We start from the raw sequence: 26,147 nt of genomic DNA, 5'->3' as shown, positions 1-26,147 counted from the left end.
GGGCCCTAAGCACTTCCACAGGACAAACACCCATTCCTCCTGTTCTGGGCTCACTAGAGGTGATGGAAATAAGTTCTCCAAGAGGAGGCTGGAGAGTGTGGGCGAGACTTTGAGAGTTATTACCATTAACAATCCAGCACATTTCCCAGATGCCCAAAGTCCTTTCTCAGAGGAACACTCTGCCTACAAACAAGACACACAGCACTTGGGAACGGGTGGAAATTGCTGTGACCTTCACCCACACGCTCCTTTGGACACCCACCTGTCGAGGGTTAAGATTGCGGGGTGACAATCAAACCCTGGCAGATGTGTTGTTCACCTCCTCTCCCCCCCACTTCCCCCTTTTGTCCCTCCCTCTTCCCCCTTCCCACTCAGGACAGGCAATCGGGAGGGAAAGAAGGACAGAGAGAAGAGAGTTGGAAAAATTAAAGATGTTTTACTAATGCTACTAATAAGAATAGAGAAAATAATACAAAATATACAAAACCAATCTTGAAAGTCTCAGCAACTGCAGAGCCAGCACCCAAAGTCCTGGATTAGACTCTGTAGCCAACCGGAGCTGGATTCAGTCTGTCACTAGGCCTCAGTTCGCAGGGACGACCAGCAAGGTCCTCTCCTAATGTCAGCCATGAGGAAAAAGGGAAGGATCTCCCACTTTTATATGAAGTATTCACGTGAATGGAATGTTATACACCGTTGGTCAGTCTCTCAGTCACCAGTTCCTCGTTGCCCCTCTCGCGAGATGTCCATCCGTGCTTATCAATAAGTTTGCATTCCATTGCTAGGTTTAACCAAAACATGTGTCGAGTTCTCCAGGAAAATGCAGCTAATATGAAAGCTTTAGCTGACAGGCAAAAATTCACTAAAAGAGAAACTTGTTTTTTAACAAAACCGGGACACCACCACACCAGGACTCTTTCGGGCCTCTCCCTCTGCTGAGGGCACAGAGCTTTCCCTGTTCTCCCACCACCATCCCTTAATTAAGAAACCAAATCCATGGAGGAATCTCAAGCCTCAGTCTCTTCATTTGCATACTGGTGATTCACAAGCCAAATTTCTACTTAGGTGACATTTATGCCTCAGTTCCTTAACAGATCAAGTAGTGTTGGGTTAACAGTTGGACTCAATGAGCTTAAAGACCTTTCCCAACCTAAAGGAGATGTGCCTGATACTTTATGTTTACTTGGTTTTCTTTTTCTGCCTTTTTCCAGCTTTTGAGCTCAACAGACCAAGGGGACAGCAGCGACATGAGGCACTACGGCCACAAAGCCACCAGGCACAGCAGTGTTGCTGGTTTATACACACGAGGAAGAGCTGGCTCTACACCCAAGGACACAACCCCGCTGCCAGCTAATCAGGCTCCTCCAGTTTATTCTGATGCTGATGGCCAAAGGTGTTTATGATCCCCACTGGTGAGTGGCAGTATATGTGCCCCCGTTGTTTGTAGCACAATTTGCTATGAGGCTTGCAACACTGAGATGTGCAGAGCTTTACTGACAAAGAATAACAGCATAAATCTCCTTTAATGGGCTCCTAAGTGACTAACAGATATCTGTGTGCAGCTATTTAAAGGACAGGCCCTACTGGGATAGGAATGGGCACAATTCCATTGCCCTTGATGGCTCTTAACCAAGAATCCCTTTCCAACCACCTATTCCATTCATGCTTCCTTTTTTGCCTTTATTAGCTCTGCTACGTCCTCTACAGGCCGTCAGCTGATCATCCAGATCAACTGAAAATTCCTCTCAGCATTTGCACTCCAGATCTCTATGTTAAATTTATAAATTAAATTAGTTTAACCCATGTTCACACTTCATTGTATTTTTATGACAGGAGAAGCTATTCAAGACATCATGTGTTGAATGGCTTCATTCCAATCCTCACCTCCCCTAGATCTGAGCAATTCAAGGGAGAAGGGCAATATTTGGGGCCAGTTCTTGATGCAGAAGTCACAAGAACACCAGCAATAAGAAGGTGCTGAGTTGACTTAATCGTGATACTCGTTCATCCCTGGTCACTCTCAAGTGCAATACTGCACCACTGCCAGCTCCTTCTGCCATTATCTATAGGAGCTTCATAACCTTATACAGAACTTTTGGCACATTTTTCTTCTGTGTCTCTCATCTTCCACGGCAGAGATCCAGAGAAATCATATAACTCCCAGTGCCCAGCAAGCCAGATCCATGGATGGGGCAGACCAATGGCTGTTTCCATTGAGGAACTTGAGTCATTTTGGCAAAACCTCCAAAATAAACCACAATATTAAAGCTGGATGCACTTTGTGTTTAGTTACACTCAAGACACGGGAGTTGGGTAGTTGCAGTGACTGGAGATTTCAAGATAATAAACTCCAGTTTTCAGGAAGCAATGTTTCTATAATGAATCGTTAGCAATTAAGCAGTTCTGTCAAAATAACAGCAACTTAATCTGTCAAAGAGAATCCTGGGCTATTTAACTTACAATTGATTAACAGCTTTCTAATGAGAGGATTAAAATACACAGTAGATAACCCAGATGATTGACAGCTCTGCCTCACCAGCCTAAAACAAGATGCCTCCGTTTTCCTACCACATGCCAATTAAATCGTTAAGTATTGTTTACTGGGACTGGGAGGATTACAAGACAGTAGGTGGATTTATTAGCAGAGAAAGGAAAAACACTCCTACACAGAAGAAAAAGATTATTTTGAATGACTAACAGCCATGCCCCTGCAAAGCATGACTAGAGCTAGCTGAATTATTTACTGTCAGGAGGTTACATCCCAGCCCTTCTCCCTCTTTTTTGGGCCATTTGCCAGTTTATCTAGACATCTCCAATGTGTTCACCATTTCAAGGTGTGCTATTCAGACTGCTTGCTGAGTTTATCATACAGATAGTTGCAAGTCTAGCTGATTGGTATTATCATGGAGGAAAAGCTGGGGAATTAACTTGCATTAGAGAGGGAATCTCACTTCGCCGGGGCAGCAGACCAAGACGTCTTTTAACAAGCAAGAGCTGCCTCATTAGCAGTCGCTTAGTACAGGCAGGCACTGAATCAGATCACCTTGATACAAGTACCTGAACATGGCAGGAACAATAATGTGTTCTAGCATCTTGCACTGAGAACATCCAATTTTACATGAATTAACAATTTATGCTGAGGATCTTTGGAAGGAAGGGGAGGAGGGAGAAGCTCTTGAATTCACACAATCAGGCTCCATAGTTACCGTGTCTGAACCAGCCACGTTGCTTTAACACATTATGCACCATTTTTACAAGGCTACGGGGAAAAAAAAGATCATCAAGATACTGAAAAGATTTATAAATTTAAGACCTCTTGACTGTAGGAAGCTGCACATTAAATGGGACAACTCCTTACGCTTACAGTCTCCCCCCTCCCTTTGCCTTTTAGGTAAACCTTTAATCATCTGATCTCCCAATGGTAAATGTTACATGACATGGTCTATTTAAACTAAAAGGTAAGAGCTGAAATTTTCTTCATTTTTTTTTCCCCCATTTCTGTGGGGCTCCCACATAGGTCTATGAGAGCAGTTTTAGGGCAAGGGAGGATGGCAAGAATTGCCAGTTCTGGGTAAAGTTGCCAGTGCTCCCTGCCCTGGGAGATCTCACCCTGTTTGCCATGAGCACACAGCACCGAATAATGATTTGTCTCAGCTGATTAATTAAAAAGAGCAAAGTCCCTGCCAGACAAGAACCTTTGCAGATGTGAAGACAGCAGAAGCCTATTAACAGAGCAAAATATTTTGGGAATCTGTGAGCCTGTGTTTTCAACAGCCTGTCCAGGGCTCAGGGCCTGTTCCCGGGATTCTGACAAACATCTGAAAGTGTAAGATTTTGTTTTTCCAGTGGAAGGATCTGTACAGCACACAGGCCACCTGCAGTGAGACATGCAAGCAGCAGGCTCTTTCTTCCACTGTTCCTTGGAGCTGTACCACGTAAAGCCATGAAGGGACGGAATTTCAACAAATCAATACATTAAAGGCCAGGATGTCAAAGAGAAAACTGTGAAAGAGAGATCCCTAAGGATATTAAATACAAAGATATTACCTCTGGCTCTGGAAACCTCTGAGCCACAGTTTGCAGAGAGGTCGTAGCAGGAGAAATATTCCTGCACATCTCCTGCAGCAGCTGCTGTGAGCTGCGGGGTGCTGGAGGGGCAGCTGTGACCCCAAAAAGGTGTGGGGGAACATACCAAGCTAATTATGAAGAGCAGCAAACTCTGTTATCAAGAGTTAAGCAAATATGGACAGTTGCAGGATGTACAGTCCTTTGAGAAGACAGCCCCAGGGTCACAAAACAACCCTGGTCCATGGGATTGGAAAGCAACCACTCCGAGACTGATACATGCTCGGCCACCTCACCTCGCAGGAATCAACATGGGGGTAGAGCTGCCACTTAAATCCAGACTACTTGGTGACAGCCTGTCATCCAGGTCATAAAAAGGAAAAGGCAGCATGCTGTTTGCCTGGCAGCATTAGTCCCATGGAGAACACCGTGTTTTGTTGTCCAAACAATGTAATTGTAGGTCACCTGCATTGCAAGCAATGAGAGTGGAAGCAGAGATGGATATAACTTACTTCAGAGAACATCTGGCTGTATTAACAGAGCTGCCTGTGCCACCTTGCAGTGCCCACCCAGGTTAGGAAGAGGCAGGACAAATTTCAGAAGAGCAATTGCAGCTTGGATTGTCGCCAGGGACAGGGGGCTCCTTTTCTACCTCCACTCCGGGCCTTTGGTCTCCTAATCCCCGGACACCAGACTTGCTGCACCCCAGCAGTGACAGCTCTCACCCTTCGCAGTTCCAGTTTCTGCCCAGCAGTGTCTTTGACAGTGAACCACCAATTTAACTGCAGACATCAGGGCAGGTCTTGTCCTGCTGTCTATTTGTACCACCCCAAACTTATTATGAGTCCTGACACATCAGCCCGTTGCCTTTACATCCATTAAATGTTAAGCATCAACAGCTAGTGGGTGGCAGAGATGCCACTGCCAATCCACGCTAATTTTTTTTGTGACCTAAACAATAAGAGGTGCAGTTCTTCCAATCTGTGCAAGCATCCCTGTTTGAATTTTAATTGTGATATTACTGGTTAACATGAAATAGAGGTGTTCAGACAAACAGCATCCAGGAGAACACCTGTGAAGAGGTGAATATATTTTCATGTCTGCATGGCATGGCCAACCAAAGAGACTGCTCGTCCCTGAGCAATGCTCCCCACAAGCACTATGTTAAGGGGTATCTGGCCCCCCAGGAGGGTACATCTGCTGCACTACACAGCAGCTCCACGGAGAGGTGCTTGGGTGCCCAGGGAGGCTGAGGGACACCAGAGCTCTCCTCTGGGGTATTATTCTTTGCTTCTTTCCCAGGTGAGGGGTAGAGATAAAAACAACAGGTTTGCCCTTGCTGATGGAAGCACTTTGTTTGGCCTTTACTTGTTATTCATGCTAAAACACTGAAGGAGCATTTGCCCATTAATAACAGAGTATAAGGTTGCTAAACCAGGAGACTTGAATGGGTTTCAACAATGGTAAGGGAACTGGTCAGCAGAAGTCACCAGCTTTCCAGAAGTATATCTTTCTTCTCAGACACCCATGACCAGAGTAGACCAAGTGGGTCCAAAAGCTCATTGTTTCCCCAAGTTACCACCCACACCACAAAACACAAATTCATTACTTGCTGCTAGCACCTACAAAACACACCAAGAGCCATCCCTGTACTAAAATTGTACTAAATCCCTGCATGAAAATTTAACCCCCACGACCTTGTACATGGTAAAAAACACCAAAATGGCAGCTTTGTCCACTTAGCTGTGTTGGAAAGACATGTTTGTCTGCCTCTGGCAGGCAGCAGCTCCTTCCATCATGCTGTGGTCAGCAGGGAATACCAAAGCTTCAAGAGCAACTTCCGAGCTGCTCCACTCACCCGTCCTAGAAAAGCCTTAATATTGGCTCAACAGCCAAGACAAGATTTTGTACTTTGATTTCTGATTCTCCAGCCCCATCGCAGCTGTTATAAATTTAATTGAGACTAAAACAAAAGCACAGCATCATTTGGCAGAGCTCAGAAAGCAGTCACTGGAAATAACTACATCAAGACCAGTACATTAAAGTGCATCCTTTCAAGCTTTGTTCAGCAGAATAACATTTGTTATTGAAAAGAAAAATCACTGCTTTTGATTTCAGCTGCCCTACATAGAGTCTTGTCCTGGAAACTGGAAGGAGGCAGGAGGGAAGCTAAACATGGACTTAGCAAGGAACAGTTTCATAGGTCAAAGTTTGGAGTGGCATTTTCATCTTCAAACTGAAATGGCAATAACTAAGCATAGATTTTAGCTCAGTATCTGCATGCAACAAAGACATTGACAATTGTAGTCCAAAAACCTCACCAGACCTCTCCTCATGGAGAGCAAGCGGCAGGCTGGGCTTTATGACAAGCTGGCAAGCCTGGCGCTTGGCTCCAGTGGGGCAGGCACACCAGTCAGCAGAAAGCAAGCAGGCAGCATCTCACAGAGGCAGCATCTAATATTTCATCAGACAAAACCTACGGGTCTCCAATTATTCAACAATTAAGTGCTCAGGAGGCTGTGAAGTGCAACGGTCTGGGTGTCAAGAGCACAAATTTATTTTCCCCTGTAAGCAGCACTTGGAGTGCTCTCCCCCCACGCCAGGACCCCCAGCACTCCCCTTCCACTGTACAACAGCTCAGCTTATCCAAGTAACAAATTTCAATGTCTTATTACGGTGTTAGTTGTTATAACTAAAGGCCCACGTTAACAGGACATTTACTGCTTATATGCCAGCCAGCTCACAGCATCCCTCACTGCCTTACCCAGGGGCAGTGATCACACCTACAAGGTCTGGCAGAAATCAGGTATCTCCCCTTTAAATCTGGTGGGGGAAAAAGAAAATAAAACAAACTCTCCCCTGTGCTCCTCTGCACAAGCCTCCCATGCGTCCTTCTGCACACATACTCTGGTTTGATGCATATTTAATTTTCTTGTTGTACAACAGGGAAAGAATAGAGCCTAGCTTGGGATTTTAGCTAGGAGCTAAAATTAAATGGCTACTTTCACCCCATAACTATGTTATCTCACAGCAGAACAAGTCTCCTTTCAGGATCCCAAGTCATTTAATGAAGACACCTCCATGTTATTCCCCATCTAAGGGCAAGACTTAGCTTCAGCAAAATTGTTCAGCTTTCTATAGGCAGAGACTGAAAACACACATCAGTACATGTTGCTCCTCAATACGTGTCCTTCAGGAACCAGACTTGTATTCACAGATCAGGTAGGTCTGTGTTGCAAAGCTATTCCTAGATTACTAAGAGGTGGATCCTCACCATTTAGCTGTCTTTTTTTTCTCATGTTCTTTTTTTGTGAAATTGCTACAAATCTTGTGGATCTCACCATAACTTGCATACTAGCATCACATCTGCTCTAAGAATATATCTCAGCCAAAGAAACAACAAAATATTTTCCAAGACTTAAACAGTATTACCATCAAACCCTGTAAACTGAAGGACATTTAAACAGTTGGGTATTACTACCAGAAAAAATGGTAATACTGACAAAAGTTCAACCCAGAAATGTGAAATACGAATGTACAGACTTACCATTTTTGTCAGCTCTTCTGAAAATCTAGAATTGAAAGAGAGAGAGAAACGTTTTTACTATGTTGTTTGACTTGAAAGGGTGAAACCCTTAGCACCAGCCCGTGTTCTGCCCCACATGATAGACAACCACCTCCAGGGGAGAGCGGCGGCAAGTTTGGCTTTGGAATAACCGGTGGAGAAAGAGCTAACTGGCAAAGGAAAGATAACACAAAATGCTTCCAGCATCTCCCGTATCCCTCGTGGAAGAAAGCCAAAACCAGGGATCTAACACAAGGGAAAAAAACATTTCAAAAAAACCCAAAACTACAACAGCTGTGCATCAAGCGCAGCCAATTTCTCTAGCATCAATAATCTCTTAAACCAAGTTTCACAGTTCTGCATTTCTGAAGCAAATTATTTACCTTTTTTTTTTTTTTTAAGCAAGTTTCCTGCGTGGGAAGGAGATTATATTTAGACTTAAAACTACAGTGTGGAGGAACAGCCCCCAGAGAAGTATCAGATAGCACTTTTAGGGGAAAAAAAACCGCAATCATGTGTACAGTAGAATTTGCCAGGGAGAAAGACAGAAACAACTGTCATTTTTCTGACTAGTCTTATCTCAGGAATAGTCCCCTGACACAACACAATTAATAGCAAAAGGCTTGTGCAAGGGCTGAAATCTTATAGGTTCCTGCTAGCACAGGGTTGGCTATAAATTACCAAAAAATTAACATGCTCATGAACTGGACAGAAAAGGGAAAACATTATCATTGTCTCTTCAGACCTGACCCTATTAATTTGAGCAAGAGCAGTGATTTTGGCTGTACAAAGGAATTCCCCTGCGGAGGGAATAAAAGCAGCAGCAAGACAGATCAGAGTCAGCCATAAAATGGAATAGCTTATTTTCTGGGTCATAAAATCACTAAAAAAAAAAAAAAAAAAAAATCAGAGGAGAAACTGCTGCACAAACCAAGAAACCCAAGAGACAAACTGAATTTCAGAATATGCTATTTAAGTGAATATGGCTTAATTAAGGAACATTAATCATTCTTTTGCCCCAAGTTCTTCTTAGGCTGCATAAGGCAAAGTCAAAACTGGATTTTCTTGCATACTTCAGCACAGGCAAACACCCTCTGCTTAAGCCAAACCCAAACAGTGGGAGTCACTGAGTCGCAGCTTTAAGAGAAGGTCATAAAAACCCTACAAGTATTATAGCTTGCAATCACTCCTAAATTGCTTACTTCCTGGGCTGGCTTTCTTCTAACTTCAGTTAGAAGTTTTGGGGGAAAATCCTACCTGTCTCCAAACTTATGGACTTCATTGAGGTTAAACATGGGTTTTGAAGTACTGGTCTGTCATGGTTTGCCCGTGGGAAGTCAGAAGGAAGCCAGCCAGGACAGGCAGGACCCCAACCCATGTCATGGCTTTGGCGCATGTCACCCAGCCTTGCACAATGTGCCCTGCTGGCATATGAAATATACCTCTTTTCCTGGCTTGGACACCCCAGCTCCTCACTCCCCATGAGCACCTCCAGACAAGGCACTTTTCTTTCTAGACACTGCTTATTTCAGGGTTTGTTTTTGATTTTTTTCCATTGCCACATCCTTCGATTACCATTCCCACTGCTTAGAAACAAAGACGTGACACCAAGTCTAACACAGAAGCAGCAATGTCCATTTTAAGGTGCTGTGGCAGATCAGCACCCCACTAAGCACAACTGTCCGAGGGAAAAAGGAAAGCAAAACTGATCAGTAAAATGTAGCTTAAAGTGAGAGAAAGGCCCACTCTGCAGCACTCTGTGGAGCCACCAACCTTGCAATGAACTCTTGGAGCAAGAGGAGAAAAAAACAAGAAGAAGAAAGAGAAGAAGAAGAAAAATAATAATAAGAAGAAGAAAAAGAAAAAAGGAAAAGGAAAAGGGAAAGGAGAAAGAGAAGGAGAAGGAGAAGGAGAAGGAGAAGGAGAAGGAGAAGGAGAAGGAGAAGGAGAAGGAGAAGGAGAAGGAGAAGGAGAAGGAGAAGGAGAAGGAGAAGGAGAAGGAGAAGGAGAAGGAAAAGGAAAAGGAAAAGGAAAAGGAAAAGGAAAAGGAAAAGGAAAAGGAAAAGGAAAAGGAAAAGGAAAAGGAAAAGGAAAAGGAAAAGGAAACGTTAAGAAACTGAAGTATTTATGTCCAGCTTCACTAAATGAACTTTTTAGTGCTTTAACTCCTGTGGATACTCCTAGAAAGTATGACTATTTGTATAATAAATGAACATGTTGATGGGAGAAAACATCATCTGTGTTACCTACCAAGGTTTATTCTACAGGACCAGGCTGGTTAGTTTTTATTGCTAATCAGCAAGATTTATTCTTCCAGCTTAATTGGACTACCTAAAATTTGCACACACAAAAGAATTTAAAACAGGACTCCTGTAGGGAAAGCAATTTAAGATAAAGTCATCTGTCAACACAGGCAGTACATCAAGGTATGAACACTGGAATGAGCATCAGGAGGCTGATAAAGACATAATATACCCTGTGATAGCTTGGTAATGCTGCCAAAAATGCTGCTTCTGTGAAGACCCAGGATTTACACTTTAGCTGAGCAAACAACAGTGCTCTCCCACGCAGAACCTGAAGATGCCCTCCATTCAGATCCTGAATGAGTTGTTCCACTGGGAAGGGTGTGCTGTGCTTTTGGTAAGGAAAAGGTGTAAGATCTGGTGATGGAAGGGAAACCACAGCCTCTCATCACAACTTCTCTACAGACCAGGGGGGCTAATTCCTGAGGCCAGCTCAGTGCCAGGCTCCCAGAGAGCTCAGGGCAAGGAAAGTTGCAACCAGCTCCAGGAAGAAAGGAATCGTAGAATAGTTTGGGTTGGAAGGGACATCCAAAGCTCATCCAGTGCCACCCCTGCCATGAGCAGGGACATCTTCACCAGATCAGGTTGCTCAGAGCCCCGTCCCGCCTGGCCTGGGATGTCTCCAGGGATGGGGCATCCACCACCTCCCTGGGCAACCTGGGACAGTGTTTCACCACCCTCAGTGTAAAACATTTCTTCCTCACGTCCAACCTGAATCTCCCCTCCGTTAGATTAAAACCATCACCCCCTGTCCTATCGCAACAGGCCCTGCTAAAAAGTCTGTCCCCATCTTTCTTATTGGCCCCTTTTAAGTACAAAAAGGCCACAATAAGGTCTCCCCTGACAAGCAAAGATGCTCTGTCCTCTCCAACATAAAGGCTGCAAGGCAGTCAGCCCCGCAGTCACTCTCTGCAGGCTTGCAGTCACTCCATCCGTGCTACTCTAACTCGGCAACATTGCTTACACTTAGTCAAGGCAGCAGCCCTGGAGGTCAGCGAGAGTGGAGGCGATGAAATATTGATTAGAAACACCCTGTGCTGCCAGGCCCTCAGCGGCGATTGGCTTCCCACGTCTCCACCCCAGCCGAGGACCATCCCTGTCGGCCGAGGGCTTCTCAGAGCAGGAGCCGGCAGCACCACAAAGCCTCACCAGGGACGCTCTTTCTGCTCCATCACCCCCAGTTTTCCAACTGTCGGGCAACACGCCACTTTAGGATGGTAAATGAGAAATTATCCAGTCCAAAAAGTACTACAGCAACCACCTCCCCCGTCAGCTATGCCTTAAACCTATTAGGCAAGTCTCCTGAAGCACAGGCTAAATCACATGGTGAGTGCACAGGATGCTCACAATATGGGCCAGATTAACCCATTTTATAGGATTTACACAGGTAATGCATGCAGTTTTGTCTGCAGCATGCTTATTACATTTACCTAGTGTTTAGATGAATATAAAATCTATTTTATTTAAAGCAAGGACCTTCTGTCAAAATTTCCAATAGCTTTATTTTTTTAATGCATATTTTCGCTGCACTCTCAAACGGCTACTACAGATATTTGGCTGCCAGAAGCAAGCAATTCAAAATGCTATGGGTAATAAGAAACTTGGAAAAAAAATATATGGTTTCAAATTTAAACATTCAGTTCTGCCTTCTCAAAGCTCCTGGATGAAAATGTGTGACACTGGAGGCTGCGTAATGGAGGTTTTCTCAGCAATTTTATAAAATTCACAAAATACTCCCTTAACAAGCATGAAACTTATTACAGAGTTTGTAGAGTTATAATCCCTTCAGCAAGTTAATATGATGTTGATTTAAAACAGCGTGCAACTGAACTAGAATTTTGGTTTTCATCACAATCTCGGTGCAGAATTGAGGACAAACAAAATCTAAGTCTCCTGGGTGAGGAAAGCCTACAGATGAGAAAGCATTCAGATAGCCAGATATACCTGAAAACCCAATTATTCTGTTCACTATATTCCTACATTCCTGTTCTTCTTTTCTGTTCTTCTCCCTACAAGTCTCAATATCTCATTCGGAGCTGAGACCAAGTTTTATATCAGGTATTGCCTTTGGCTCTCTAACTCAAGATACCAGTAGGAATTTCCTCTCCTACAGCTCTTTCTGGTAATAACATGAGAAAATAATGAACTGAAGCCTTGCAACTTTGGACTACATCTTTAGACATCACCGGGCTAACAACCTTTCCCCATTCAAGGGGAAAGGTTTGTTTTGCTGTTTCGCTAAGAAATATGTGATTGGTAGGAAAACATTATCCCATTTGGAGTGGCTCCCTCTCCAAAGCAAAGCTGATACAGAGCTCTAGGTCTCCCGGCATTTTTCCCACTTCAAAACACCTCTTTTTTTTTTTTTTAATTCCCCTACCGAAGAGCAGTGAACACCATGTCCTAGCCTCTCCTTTCATTCTTACCTTCTCCTTAGCCTTTATCTAGTTTTCCTAAATAAAACTTGCACGAGACAGGCAGGAGTTGCATTATATATTACCACTTTCACAGCACTACAAGGTATTTTTCCATAAACATTGATTGTGGGTGCAGCTTCATTTCAAGCACCCACTTAAAAAGCCCCGAAGAGCAAAAGGGAAAGGACCGACTCTTCCGTGCAATTATGTACCTTGCAGTGAGCCATCCTCAAAGGCACAGAGCCCAGCCAGCCCCTGTCCCTGCCGGCATGGCTCAAGGGGACGATTTCAAACCACGGATTTCACGTAGGAGGGATGAAGAAGGAGGAAAAACAAAGCTTTTGCAGCACTCCTGGTTCACTCAGAGAAGTGAGAAGGTAAACAAAGACACAAGAAGGGGACTGAATAAATTAAAAAAACAAAACAAAACAAAAACCACCACACCCCACCAACCAACCAAACAAACAAAAAACACACACAGAAGGATAAAGGTCAAAGCAGAAGGAGATTGAGAAGGGGTTCCTGTGGCTGCGACAGCTTTGTTAGTTAGGGCTGCACTGGAAACTGAATCATTGACAAAGCAGTTGGAAAACTGTGCCGGTTCTTGGATCTACATTTGGAAATGCACCCTTGGCACAAAGCAAATTCTCTGGATCTTCTAGCCGAACACTTCAGTCAGTCCCATAGGGCTGAAGAAGTGCAAATCAGATCTGGCCATGCAAGAGATGGTACAAGAGGAGCCATAAGCAGGAGAACTGGATTTGAAGTGATCTTTCTGAACCCATCGAAGAAGGAAAGAGGCAGATAAAGGTCAAAATTAGTTTGCAGCAAAAGACAGAGCAGATCAAAGAGATTAACCTGACCTGAAATGAACTGCATTTAAAATAAAGCCAAAAAGTAATGTCAGAAAGAAAGCAGGGTTGCCACCACCCCTTGGAGCGCACAGTCCAGCCCTGGGGATGCTCACCATACCCACGGCTGACATTTATTTTAGGTACCAAGTGGGAGATGGGTTCTTCAATGGGCTCTCCCTGGTGTCAACCAGACAGGGCACCTCTGCCTGCAGTTGCTGTGGCTGAGCTGGTCAAGCATTTGGAGTTCACCCTCCTGCTGCCAACCAGATTTTTGACAATGACGTGAAGGTAGAAAGACTTGAATAAGGACCAGCGGTAAATCAGCATCCAAGTACTCCCAGACAGAGCAACACCTGTCTAGACAGTTCCCACTCCTTGGGCGCCATCTGCATCAGCTCCATATCGCATGTGGACTCATTTACATTCAGCAAACATGATCTGATATAGGCTTACTCCCACACATGCTATAGTCTCCTTTTCGTAAGTCTTGTGAAATCTGTGGATTTGTTCTGGACTGGAAGTGCCACCATCACCACACGTGGATTCAAGCAGCACCATGACAGTTTTAGTTTCCTTTTAATAAAGGGTTTTCTTCCTCATGGGCGCAGAGAGAAGCTCAGAGCATTTGGAGAGCATATTCAAGCAGCCCAGAGGGCAGAGAGAGATTATAGCATTACCACAATCTCACATCATAAACTGTGGATAGACCCTAGTTATCTACATCAGATTGCACATGCTGCCAACCCTGAGCGTTTGGCCTTTGCAGGTGGAACAGCTGTGTGCGATCCAGACCCACGGAGCAAGCACCCAGAGGTAAAACCCAAGGGCCAGGGCAGGATGGGTACAGAACATTTGCTCAACCCCACCACCTTATGCTGGTTTGACTAACATTGTAAGAGCTGACCATTAAATGCAGACTGGTGTTTTCCAGGTTCCTAGAGTGACACATCACCTCCACTTGATCTGTTACCACCACTGAATAGCATCTGTCACTCCCTTGTTTTACTTGCTGCCTATTTTAGGCAATGTTTGGCACTTACGTATATCTCCTCATTAGATTGTTACCAGGATTTGGTTAATATACAATTTTAGCTATTTTTTTACACTTGGGAACCTATGATTTTGAGCTGAACTAGTAAATATTATTCAACCTTTTTTAACGCTTTACCTAAAAGGACACAAGCAAAATAAAGGAGAAATACTGAAAACAGCCCTACGTTAAGATTTGTCCTCCAAGTGGCAGTAACCCTGTTGACGGCAGAAGACATCTAACCCCCTTGTCGTTTTTTGTTCTTCCTCAGCCCTCAGTTTTGCCCCATAACACTGGATTTGTTTCTTTGGTGGAAAGGGTGTAGGGAACTTCATACTGACCCACCAGATGCCCTCACAGTCTATAGGGTTGAGTCAAAAGAAAGGCAGAACAAAAGAGGAAGAAAAAGTGACTAAGGTGCCATTCGAGCCATCTTACCTGATTCCTAGCCAAAACCAAGCTTAGCCCTCCTTCCCCAGCCACCAGTGAACTGCCCACACAGCACACCAGCTCATGTGAACGTGTTAGTTAAATCCAAAATCTTACAGGTCTTTTATTCCATTCCCCAGCTGGGACTCCCTGCTTCGCCAGCACAGCCACCTAACACAAGAAAGTGAATGAGTTAATCAGAAAACCTGTTCTCATCCCTGAGGATGCAGTGGGATCCCGTTACTTCCCTGCTAATGTCTGAAAATTAACCTCAATGTGCATTAAACTCTTTGTATGAATGTGGGGGTGTCACAGTGCACTTGAAGAGCCTATTACAGCAAAGCTCCAGCTACAAATGATGTTTCTATTGTAACAGGAGAAAAAGGAGAGAAGGACTTTTAAGGCAGGAAGAAAAGAAAAGAAAACAAAACAAAAACCACACCACCACACAACCCAAACCTCAAACCTTACATTTCCAGCATGCATTTCTACTTTCAGCAAGTGAGAAAGGGCTCCCAATCCCATTGTGAAAGTGAAAAAGGGTCAGGAGCTGCAAATCCAGCTCTATTGTATTTCCCACTGGTTAAGCCATTCTGAAAGTTCATGGCTCATTTTCTCAGCTCAAACCTCAAAGTAGGGAAAAAAAAAATCTAAATAAAGATGGTAAAGTTGAACAGATAAAATAACCCTTTGGTGGGAAAACAGTCCTAAATCCCTCTTGTAGAAACTTAACATTTATTTCCCAACTGCATTTATGTTCTGAAGCCTAGATTTCAGATTGTTGCAAAATTTTGGTAATTTCAGGGCAGGTTAAAAAAAAAAGTAGACTTAAAAGACGGTATGAGGTGCATTTGTCCTTTCAGTTTCCCCATGGAGCAGCATTCCCGCAGCTGCCCACCTGCCAGCCCATTTCACCAGACACAACCACCCACTGAGTGCTCTGCTCTCCGAGCTGCTTTTGGCAGCTCAATAGATCCAGTAGAACTGCTTCATTCAGGGAACTGAAACACCTATCAGCCCATGGTGCTCAGAGGATTAATGAGTTTTCGACTCAACAGTCCATGCCAATGCTCACCAGGGATGTGGTAGAAGATTCATCAAATTATTTAGAAAATGCCAGGGCTCACCTGGAAGAGCTACTGTTTCCTAACTGCAAGGAGGCTGGCAAAGAGCATGAAGTTATCCTTTACTACAGTCAATGCCTCGGTAGCTTATTTTTGCATTCACTACATTTTATTAAAGCTAGGAGATAGCAAAGCTGAGGATCTATGTGTTTAATTACTAGGTGCCGCAAAAAGACTGTGTAATTACACCGTTTGCACTCTGGTTGATTCCACCCCATTTTCCTAATTCATTTAAGCGCAAATAGCCTCGTTAGCTCCCTAATCAGGAAGTCTATAAATACCGCAGCCGAGGCACTAAACACACCCGTGCCTGCCCCTCCCAACCTGGTCCCACACACTTGCAGGCTTCCAGGACCACCCTGCACAGACCCTCACTGCTACAGCCCCTCAGGGACTGGGTTCCACGACCTGGGTACATCTCTGTGCCCAGCTAACCTGGGGCAACCCATACTACAAGACTGAGAGGTTTGCAGGACCTGGAGTCCTGCATCGCCATCCGGTCAAGCTAATACCAGAATTAAGGATCTACAGAGCATCCCCATCCCAGCTGTTTGAAGGGTTATAGGACCTAGGGAAAGGGCTGCAGGACATGGCGTGCAACCCCATCCCCAGCCAGTCCAGGGGGTGGAGGAAACAGGGTGCACCCCAATGCACAGCAAGCCCAGAGGTGCAGTAACTTGGCAAGGGGATGAAGGATACAGGCAGCATCCTCATGCACAGCCAGTCAAGAAAAATGCAGGACCCGGGCTGAACCCTCATGCCCAGCCGCTTTGTGAGCGCAGGACCCAGGGAAGTGGGTACGTGATCCCAACTGCACCTCCATGCCCAGTCAGTCCGGGGGATGCAGGACCTCGGCTCGTTCCCCATGGTCAGCCAGCCTAGGGGTGCAGGATCTAGGCTGCACCCCCACACCCTGCTAGTCCGGTAGATGCGGGACCTGGGCTGCGCCCCGTCCCCAACCAGCCAAGGATGCAGGATCTGAGGAATAACCCTGAAACCAAGCTGGTCGGGGCATGCAGGACCCGATAACTGGGGTGCAGGAGCCGCGATGATTCCCTTGCACATGCAGCCTGTGGTTGCAGGATCCGGGCAAGCGGGCACGGGAGCTGGGGCGCAGCCTCTTGCCCAGCCGGTCCGGGACATGCTGGACCCGGGCGCAGTCCCGCGGATGCAGAACTCGGGAGATAACGCCGATCCCGAACTGGCTGGATGGATGCAGGACCGGGGAAAGGGATACGGGACCTGAAAAAGGGGATGAAGCAGCTGGGCTACACTCCCACGCCCACTCAGGACCCGCGCAAGGGGATCCAGGTACCAGGCTGCAACCCCGTGCCCACCCAGTCGAGGGTTACATGACCAAGGGTACAACCCGTCCCCAACCGATCCGGGGGGCGTGCAGGACCCGAGGAATAACCCCGATCCCGAGCAGCGCATGAGCCGGGCAGGGCAGGAGCCGGCGTGCCGCTCCTTAGGAGTGCGGACCCCGGGGTGCACCCCTGGGCCAGCTCCGCGGGGACCACTCACATCGAGGATGACGGAGGTGCCCTTCCTCTGCGCCGTGGCGGTGCCCGGGGTGAGCAGCTCCCGCTCGGCGACGCCCTTGTCGCTCATCCTGGCCACCACCCAGCGCAGGAGCCCGTCCAGCCCGCGGAGCGCCGGCGGCGGCTTGCGCAGCAGCCTCTGCACGCCGGCCCGGCAGGAGCGCGCTGCCTGCTCGCACATCGCTCAGCCCGGCCTCATGCCGGAGCCGGGGACTTCCCCCACCTCCTCCGCCTCCTCCTCCCACCGACACACGGCGGGCAGCGGGCAGGGGTGGGCCCGCGAGGGGGACCCGGGCGGACAGGGGGCTCTTGCAAGGTGGGGGGGACACTTTTAGGTGGGAGTGGGTCACCCTGGAGCAGCCCCGGTGGGTGTTGCCTGCGCGCTCTCGCCCCCACACAGCCCCCCCCCGCTAAAACACTAAGCAACATTTTAGTCATTTTCTGTCTAAAAAGAGTATTGCTCTGGCACGTCCTCTCCCCTCTGCAACCTCCCTAACCCCACAACAGATTTTAGCAGCATTTTTGTAAAGACAGCAGAGAACAATTTCTTGGTGGGAAATAAAACTTGCTCCCAACCCCCTACCCCTACTCCAAAAAGCCCCTGTAAGACAAACAGCCAGCAATTCCAGCGGGGGTATTGCAGAATTCGTGGCTACAGAGCTAATCACAGTGCTCAGCTGGACAAATATTTCTAATCCTGTAATTCTATATTATGAGGATATGCCTTTGTGATGCTCCTGTTCTCCTTGACCTACACAGGTCAAGATCTGCACTTGCAGCAGGAGTAGTAAGTCTTCTGGCCAAAATGACACTAAATCATTTCACCTCCTCCTCCACACTTGGGAGATGCTTTCAGTTTGAGTTCAGACCCAGAAGAGCACAAAAGCCAGAGAGCTCCAACCCAGACCATCTTGGATGGTCCCTCATAGCACTGGAATGGCCACAGGCTCCAAATGGTCTTTCCCCCCTGCCCACCCACGGCAACCAGACCCTCTCATTGGCTGCTCTAGGGGACTTTACACCCCACAAGGGCCATGTCCTCAGGTTTGAACATCTCTGACACAGGACCCAGTAAGCCCAGCACCCCTGTGCAAGCATTACACACTTACCACACTGACCCTATGCCTGATCTACAAACTAGGAGCAGCACGATTGCTCCAAAAGGCCTGGCCAGCTACTGCTTTAAGAGTAAAATAACCAGCCAAACATGATTTGTTTAAAACAAGCTTATATATTGCAGTGCATTAGAACCCAAACCCCCCAGCGAACCCTTCCTGGAGGTATTATTCAGCCTCTTTTTCCCAAACATCCATCTTTATTCAGGCAAATTAGGGTGAAACTTCTGTTTTGAGGTGAAAGGTGGGGGAATGTGCATTTTCGTCTCAGCTGCTGCTCAAAGAAAAGTGAATGGGAGCCCAGTTCTCTCTGCTGGAGTACGTGGGTAATGGCTGGAGGCTTTTTCAAATAGATGGGGCAGAGAGAAGCGCAGCAGCGGGCCAGGACGCCTGTGGGCTGAGCCCTTCTTTCACTGAGCTCTCATCTTTCAAGGTTTCCTTCTTCTCCAGCAATACAAAAGTAACGTGGGGAAAATGAAGGAACTTCAGGGGGTTTGTGCTGGCTCATGAGAGCTGTGTGGAGAGCTTTAATAGCTCTGTGTTCATTTACAGGGATGCTCAGAGCAGGCTGGTGTGCAACCCAGCTGTCGCTCAATCCCCACCTACATCTCACAGCAAAGATAATCTAAGGCAAGAAACATTTTACCATCCTTGTCATGGGGATGCACCAAGTGCTGGTACAGATCAGCTCATACCCCTCACAGCCTGAACTATTGCATTCTTTTGTACTTACACAATCCTCAGGGTATTTACATGCGTCTTTCTCCTTTAGACATCCCTCTACTAAATGGCTGGTTCAGACTGTATTATTCACACCCAGTTTAGGATTAGTATATGCTAGTTATTTAAAACTATTTACTAAACGAGTTTATAAATAAGGTTCTTCGAATTTTCCTTCCTATGTGCTCTGAAGATTCATTACTTAGCTTGGATGTTTGGGGCTATTTGTGTGCTTTTGTCAAAAGTAGTTCTTGCTTATGGCAAAACCAGCTCTATGGCATTTAAATACTCGTTTTTCCTCCTAAATGGATCTAGATAGAAAAAGTTTCGACCACTCAGGCATCAGCAAGAAACCAGCTGTTCACACTAGGAAGTTTAATTTGCCATATTTTAAGGGCTTGGTTCTACCCAGATTTCCATGAGGTTTAAGTCTCCCTTTGAGGAATTAATGGAAAAGATGCTTCTGTACTTATCTGAGGCAGGTGAGAAAGCCCAAGGTAGAAACGCCCAAGGCGCACACTCAGGCTGGTCCCAGCCCATGTGTCATACCACAGCCAAGGGGGAATGCAGAGCCACAGACCTCAGGTTGGGCTCTGTGTGCCAAAACTCATCCCCCGCTTCTTGCCAAGGGTGACACAACACTGCCTATCCCGGGCAAGTCAACACAACTGCAGCCAAGGTGTCAGGGCTTTGCCAACCTTTCCCATCACCCTGTGCTATTGGTTGCAGCACCGCCAGTTGCCATGTGAGGAGACATCAGCCAGGGCCAGAAGAAGAAACCAAACAAGTTACGGACGAGTGGAGACAACAAAGTTTAGACACTTGCCTGCCTCTTTAGCCAGTCAGTAGAGCATCCCTTTAGCTGTTGATCCCTGGTATCCAGAACACTTTTTTACCCTTTCATTAGCACAGGACCACCAGCAGCCACTGGTGGCCTTGAAAGCTTTATGCATATTTATAACACAAATGCTGAGTGGACACAGTTAAATCCAGGCAAAGTACATCCCAGCGAGTGCAGCAAACATTAATCACGGGTCTTGATAGACCCAGAGCAGTCAGGCCATGCAGCACGTGTCAGCAGCAGAGCCCAGCAGAGCCGGCTGTCACCACTGCTGACCTGGTAGCATTTTCCCTTCCAGGCTGCTTTGCAGGCAGAGAGCTCAAACCCTGCCAGATGGCAGCGGGGGTGAGCTCCAGAGGGAAAGACACCTGCTGCAGCCCCACCTTCTCCTCCTTGACATTTAATGGTGATCTTTCCCCTGGAAAGTGCGTCCCAGACCACTAAAGCCTTATAAACAAAGGATAAAGGAACAATGGGAAGGTTGTTGAAGGCTGGGAAACATCAGACTTGTTCACCCTCACCCCCAGCTTCAAGTTCAGAAATTCAGAGCTCTCGAGGAAAAGCTCTTGCCATTCCAGTTTCAGATCTGATTTTGGCCCAGCAGTTTTTCCTCCCCAGTGCTTGTGATGTTCAACACAAAGCATCAGTTTACCCATATCACTGATGATATTTGCTCTACAAGCTCTCATAGGGGGCTTATTCAGCTGCTATACTCAATGTTTTCCAGCAGCTTCTGGAAAGACTCCTGGAGAAGGAGCTCAAACCCCGTGCTGTTATTTCAGATGAGAGGCCACCTGAAGAACCCAAAGGCTTCTCTAAACGAAAGGTCTGAGGCAGAGCAGAAGTCTTGCCTGCACCCCAGCATGGCAGGCAGGGACAGAAGCTTTCATCTCCCCTTTGAATTCTACCTTCTCTCCCCTGCCCCTCTGCACACAGCAGGGAGCTTTATTTAATTAAAAACTTCCAACAGGCAGGACCCGCAGCCTCGCTTGGTGCAAAATGTCATGTATGACTTACTAATATTTACTAATGACTGAGGAATTGAGGTTAATCCAACAGTTCAATGGCCATGAGAGAAAATGGTGACCCGGTTACAGAGAAGGGAATTAGGCAGAGCAACCCTGCCTGTCCAGCCCGGAGACCAAAACCCTGCTTTAGTCCCTGCACTGATTTATGTTTATTACAACGCATAATGTAATTGCCATGTGATTTTATAACAAATTTATACCCCAGCTTGAAAACGCCACACTGTCAACAGCATGAAGGTTAACACACTGGTCTGAACCAAAGGAGAAGACCTAGGAAGACCATATACATGTATGATGTATGCTCACCACTCAAAATACAACAAACCTCCTTCCCCTCTGCAAGTTTGGGGGTGCAGAGCTCACAGTTTGGAGGACACTGCTCACCCACACCACTAACAGTGCATCGAGTCCACTCCAGTCCCTGGGATCGGGGGTTTCGGATCCAGGCCCTGCAATCAGAACAGGAGCTGAAACAAGTATTGAGCTTCAAATTGAGCATTTCACATCACATCGGTTCTTGCTTTAAGACAAAATGTAGACTTTGGTTACAAATACCTCCAGAGTGGCTTCTAACCACAGTTGTGCTAATGAGCAAAAGCCCCTCTTCTAAAACATTCCTGCTTGCACCAAAATCTCTCTTCATCAGGATTTGGGGTGTTTTTTGTGGAATTACTCACCCCACCTAATGTACACAGGTTGCCGCAAATAGAGACTGGGCGCAGCGTTAAAATTCAAGTTATTCCTGGTCCTGTTCCGAAAGGCAACCCACAGACATCAGAAAACATCATAAAGAGTTACCTGGACTAACCTCACCCTCAAATCAAACTCCTGCAACATCAGGAGATGCTAGTCCTCAGATGCCTGGGCTTCCCCAGAGCTCTGATGAGCAGGGTTCTCCACAGCAGGATGACCGATTACCAACATAAGGAAAAAAAAGTCACATTAATAATGATAATGATAATGATAATGATAATAATAATAATAATAATAATAATAATTTTTTTTTTAAAAGCTCCAAATCTCATGATATCTTGCCAAGACATACACGGGCTCATCCAAGAGCCATGAAGCTTCTCCCAAGCCCTCAGCACCAGCACTGGGCATCCTGTGAAAATCAGGACACTTGGGCCAGGGCTGCACTCCAGCTCCAGGCACAGCCTTGGCTCCCAGGAAAACTGCACCTTTTAGTGGAAACCTTCATACCCAAAGAATATTGCAGGTTTGATGTTCTGAGGTGCAGGGATGCAGGCAAACAGCTAAACCCCTTCTGCTGATGGCTGGTACATAAATTCAGAGGGTGGTGGTTGGTTTTGTTGGGTTTTTATTGTTGTTTTTTTAGCCTGCTTGTTTGGGAATTAAGGGGACATCACCCAACTTCCTTGTTTTGTTAACTGAGAAAACGAGTATTTAACACGAAAACCAACCCATCCTTGCTTAAATTTACAGACCACTGACTTTGTGTAGTCACAGGGAAGAGATATTGCAACAATTTTCTTGCATGTTTATGGCTTGTAATAGGGTTCACATAAAACAGACCAAAATATTTTTCCCTTCAACATGCAATTGAGGTCAGAACTGTTAAGAACCCTTGGACTAAGTTAATCCATTTCTGATGACCGTTCAAAATTACCCTTTGTTTCTCGTGCCTGGTACACCTCATATTGGATCATATATAAGAGCATAAAAAGTACAGAAATGGGAAACTGTAGACTTTTAAATGTATAAGCCTGTGTGTGGGCATGACCACCAATTAAAAAAACACCTAAATTATTGCACCTAAATAAATTACTGCGTCTTAAAATGGGCCTTGCATTCTCCCCAGTTGCAACATAAAACTGTTAATTTATGTTATTTTAATGGACTAAATGTGACTGTAAATGTATTTAAATTATAGCTATCAAACTTCTTCATAGCAAAAGTGGGGAGGGAGGGACTGGCATGTTTCCCATAGCTCATGCCCTTGATAATTAATTTCCAAAGTAATTTTCTCCTTTGCCCGGTAAATACCACCTCTGGCTTGCATTTGTGAGAGGAAAGAAGATTTCCCCAATATATTACTGACAATAAATATCATTAATGACTGCTCAGAGGGTACAGTATGACAGCTTCCAGTGTAAGAGGGACTCCCTCTGGGGTTCCCAGTGTAGGCGTGATGGCAAAGCCCCTGGGAAGAGTCTCAGGGCTCAGCTGGGGCATGGGCACCACACTAGGCAAGAACTGCCCAAGGGGATGCCCAGTTTAAAGAAATAAAATAGAAACCTTTCTTATTCTTAGCATACTCAGCCTGTGGCTAGAACTGCGAACACATGGAGGTTATTCAAAAGGGCATAAAGCTTGCCTGAGCGTCCCTTTGCCTGCAGCACTGCTGCTCTGTCCTCAAAGCGCTGAAGAGTTTGGCACGTTGTGCGAACACTCTGGGGCTGTGGGAGCAGCTGCTGGGTGGCTGGAATTTGCCCTTGGCCACTCTGGAGACACTCAGGACCAAAAGTTTCACATAGCTCCAGGGTTTGCTGGTGTATTTACCTGGGCAGGTGGCCATTCTCCTAGATGGGATCACTGGGGGTGAGGATTCGCTGCCACAAACATTGGCAGTGAATGGGGGTCAGGGTAAGCACATGGCCAGGCAGTGAGCATGTGGGGTGAGGACCAGAGATCTGCTAGGGCTCCCCAAAAGATACTGCAGCTCCCAGGAGAGAACCGAGTTTTCATGTACAGCCCATCAATTTAGTACCATACTCAAGGCTGCTCCTTACTGCTCGAGCACCAGGTACACTCATTTTTCCCCAAAAATTTTATTTGTTCTTATTTGCTGTCCTCAAAGTAACAGAAGTGGGGAAATCATTTATATCTTACACCAATCCAGTAATTATTCACTAAGAGTTTGGGTGAGTAACATCTTCCATTTTTCCAGTCCTGCTCACTGCTGGACAGAAAAAAATTCACTTTATGAGCGTGTTATTGGGTTTCCTGGCTGTGAAGCTATTTTAAAATACTGCTGTGTTTGCCACTTTGGGATCAAACTCATGTAATTTAATGGGTTTCAGCAAGGCATCGACAGGCCCACAAGGCAGCTATTGATTTCCCACAACAAAGGGCTGCTCTTGAAATCATTTAACAAGATCACCAGTAAGTGACTTCGAGCTGCAGGTGCTGGGATGTGCATGGACAAGAGCTCACTGGAATCTCACAGGAAATGACTCCCCAGATGAGGCAGCTCCTGACCCAGCAGCTCCTGGGGAGCATGAAGACAAGCAGAGCAGCAAGTGCCTTTCCCAAAGAGGTGGTGGATGCCCCATCCCTGGAGATATCCCAGGCCACGCTGCACAGGGCTCTGAGCAACCTGATCTGGTGAAGATGTCCCTGCTCATGGCAGGGTTGGGACTGGATGAGTTTTGAAGGTCCCTTTCAACACAAACTGTTCTATGATTCCCCTCCAAAGTCCCAAAGACCAGAGCTAGAAAAGGGGCCACCTTCATCCCGTGGTCGTCACCCTCCTGGAAATGTCACACCTGTCGCCTGTGTGGCTCCGAAGGGCTGCACACCCGCAGCACGGCATGCAAGGACATCTAGTGCCTGATGCTGAGGCTGCAAGGAGGGTCTGGCTTTCAGCAAAGTGGTTTATTCTGGTGATTTATTCCTCTGCAGCAATAAAAAGTCCCTGTGGGCCCAGTACCAGTGGTGCTCCAGAGAGCGGGGTCCTGGCAAGAGGGTTGCTGTGAGGCTCTGACGTGCATTTCACCCATCTGCAATGTCTGAGGAGCAGGAGCTCCCTGGCAGCCTGTACCCCTTACCTGAAACACAACTCCTCTGATAAGTCCAGTCTGGGCAGTTTTGGGCCGTTTCCCCAGCTGAGCTTCATGGGGTAATGCAGGTTAAGGCAGCACAGCTGATCAGAATGTGAGATTTGTGTCTTCAACTACTTGCAGTTCCCACCTTTATATCCCTATATCTGATTTGTGGGCTTCTCAAAGTCCAGCACAGATAGAGCGTCCTAACAGAACGCTGCATCTGGGGACAGAGCTGACCACGTGGTTTGCAGCATAAGAAACTGATCCTGTTTTCAGGGGACATACCCCCACCCAAGCTACCTGGGGCCAAGCTGGTGCATTAAAGCTGCTCGGGCAACACAAGGAGGGCTTGTTAAGCTCTTGTGCAAGCAGAAATATCATATTTCTGAGGATTATCTAAGCCATCCATAGTTGAGGAAGTTGGACAATCAAGACTTCAAAACCACCTCACAGGGCTAAAAGGTCAGAGCATCACAGATTGACACAAGGGTATATCAGCAGTTTAGGCACAAGCATGTTTGCATAGTACCTGCTTATGTCCCCGCAGAGCCCCAGGACTGGGGACAGCAGCAGGGAGGGCAGCAGCCCAGCCAAGTGCTGCAGAGGGCTGCAGCCAAGCTCAGATACTCGTTGCACTGAGGTGCTGTGAGCAGACACCCCTGCCCACCCTGTAACATCCCCCTCACTCTGTAAAATCGAGATATTCTTTAAATGAGACTCGGAGAAGATGGGTGGAGATAGTGAAGGTCCCACTGGGCAATGCAGTTCAGTGAAGAACCTGAAATAATGATGAATTTGGGATGTCTTAATCTAGCCCATCCCTGCAGGTGGGGATGCATCCTTTCACACTTTAAAGGACCTTAACTCTGCAAAAAATGAACCTGTGGCATGGTGAGCTTAATAAATTGTTCATCTCTGTGCTGGTGAGCTTGCAGTCAGGAGAGGGAGCTGTGCTGCTGCGGGACAGACACATGGACACTTCACAGAGGGCTGAAAGCCTGTTTTCGAAGAGAACTTGCAGCATAATATGCTTGTGTTTCCTAAGTAAAATCTTGATTCAAAGAGGTTTTAATTAAATGCATCAACATTTTAAAAGTTGTCTTTCCCACCACCAACTGCATCCCAAGTCACATGCACACAGCTTTTATCCTCATAGTTGGGTGTTGAATCACACGTTCAGAAGCCCAAAACTACTCCCTGGCAAAACCTGTCCCAACAGCTTTACCGCACTGTGCAAGTCCAGATCAGTGCTTCAGGACTGGCAAGACAGCTAATCATGTCCTTGAAGAACATGCCTGCACAGCCCGTACCTAGATAATTGCATAAT

The 26,147-nt window shown here is 46.3% G+C and overlaps 2 protein-coding genes across 2 annotated transcripts in view; one reads left to right on the top strand and one right to left on the bottom strand.

Annotated features, from left to right (window-relative positions):
* The window catches only part of NECAB2 (N-terminal EF-hand calcium binding protein 2), an 85,466-nt gene extending 67,909 nt beyond the window's left edge, over positions 1-17,557 (bottom strand). Inside the window, exons 1-2 of the mRNA XM_065848658.2 lie at positions 17,312-17,557; positions 7,613-7,637 (exon numbers count right to left, since the gene is read on the bottom strand). Coding sequence (XP_065704730.1) covers positions 7,613-7,637; positions 17,312-17,509 — 223 coding nt within the window. The 5' untranslated portion in view covers positions 17,510-17,557. The remainder of the gene's footprint in view (positions 1-7,612; positions 7,638-17,311) is intronic.
* The window catches only part of DYNLRB2 (dynein light chain roadblock-type 2), a 182,799-nt gene that overhangs the window by 7,561 nt on the left and 149,091 nt on the right, over positions 1-26,147 (top strand). The gene's annotated exons all lie outside the window — the stretch shown is intronic.

This window comes from Patagioenas fasciata, chromosome 13 (genome assembly GCF_037038585.1).
Source record: "Patagioenas fasciata isolate bPatFas1 chromosome 13, bPatFas1.hap1, whole genome shotgun sequence".
In the NCBI taxonomy this organism is placed as follows: Eukaryota; Metazoa; Chordata; class Aves; order Columbiformes; family Columbidae; genus Patagioenas; species Patagioenas fasciata.
Note: the sequence above shows the minus strand (reverse complement) of the source record. Positions and strands in the feature narration are given on the sequence as shown.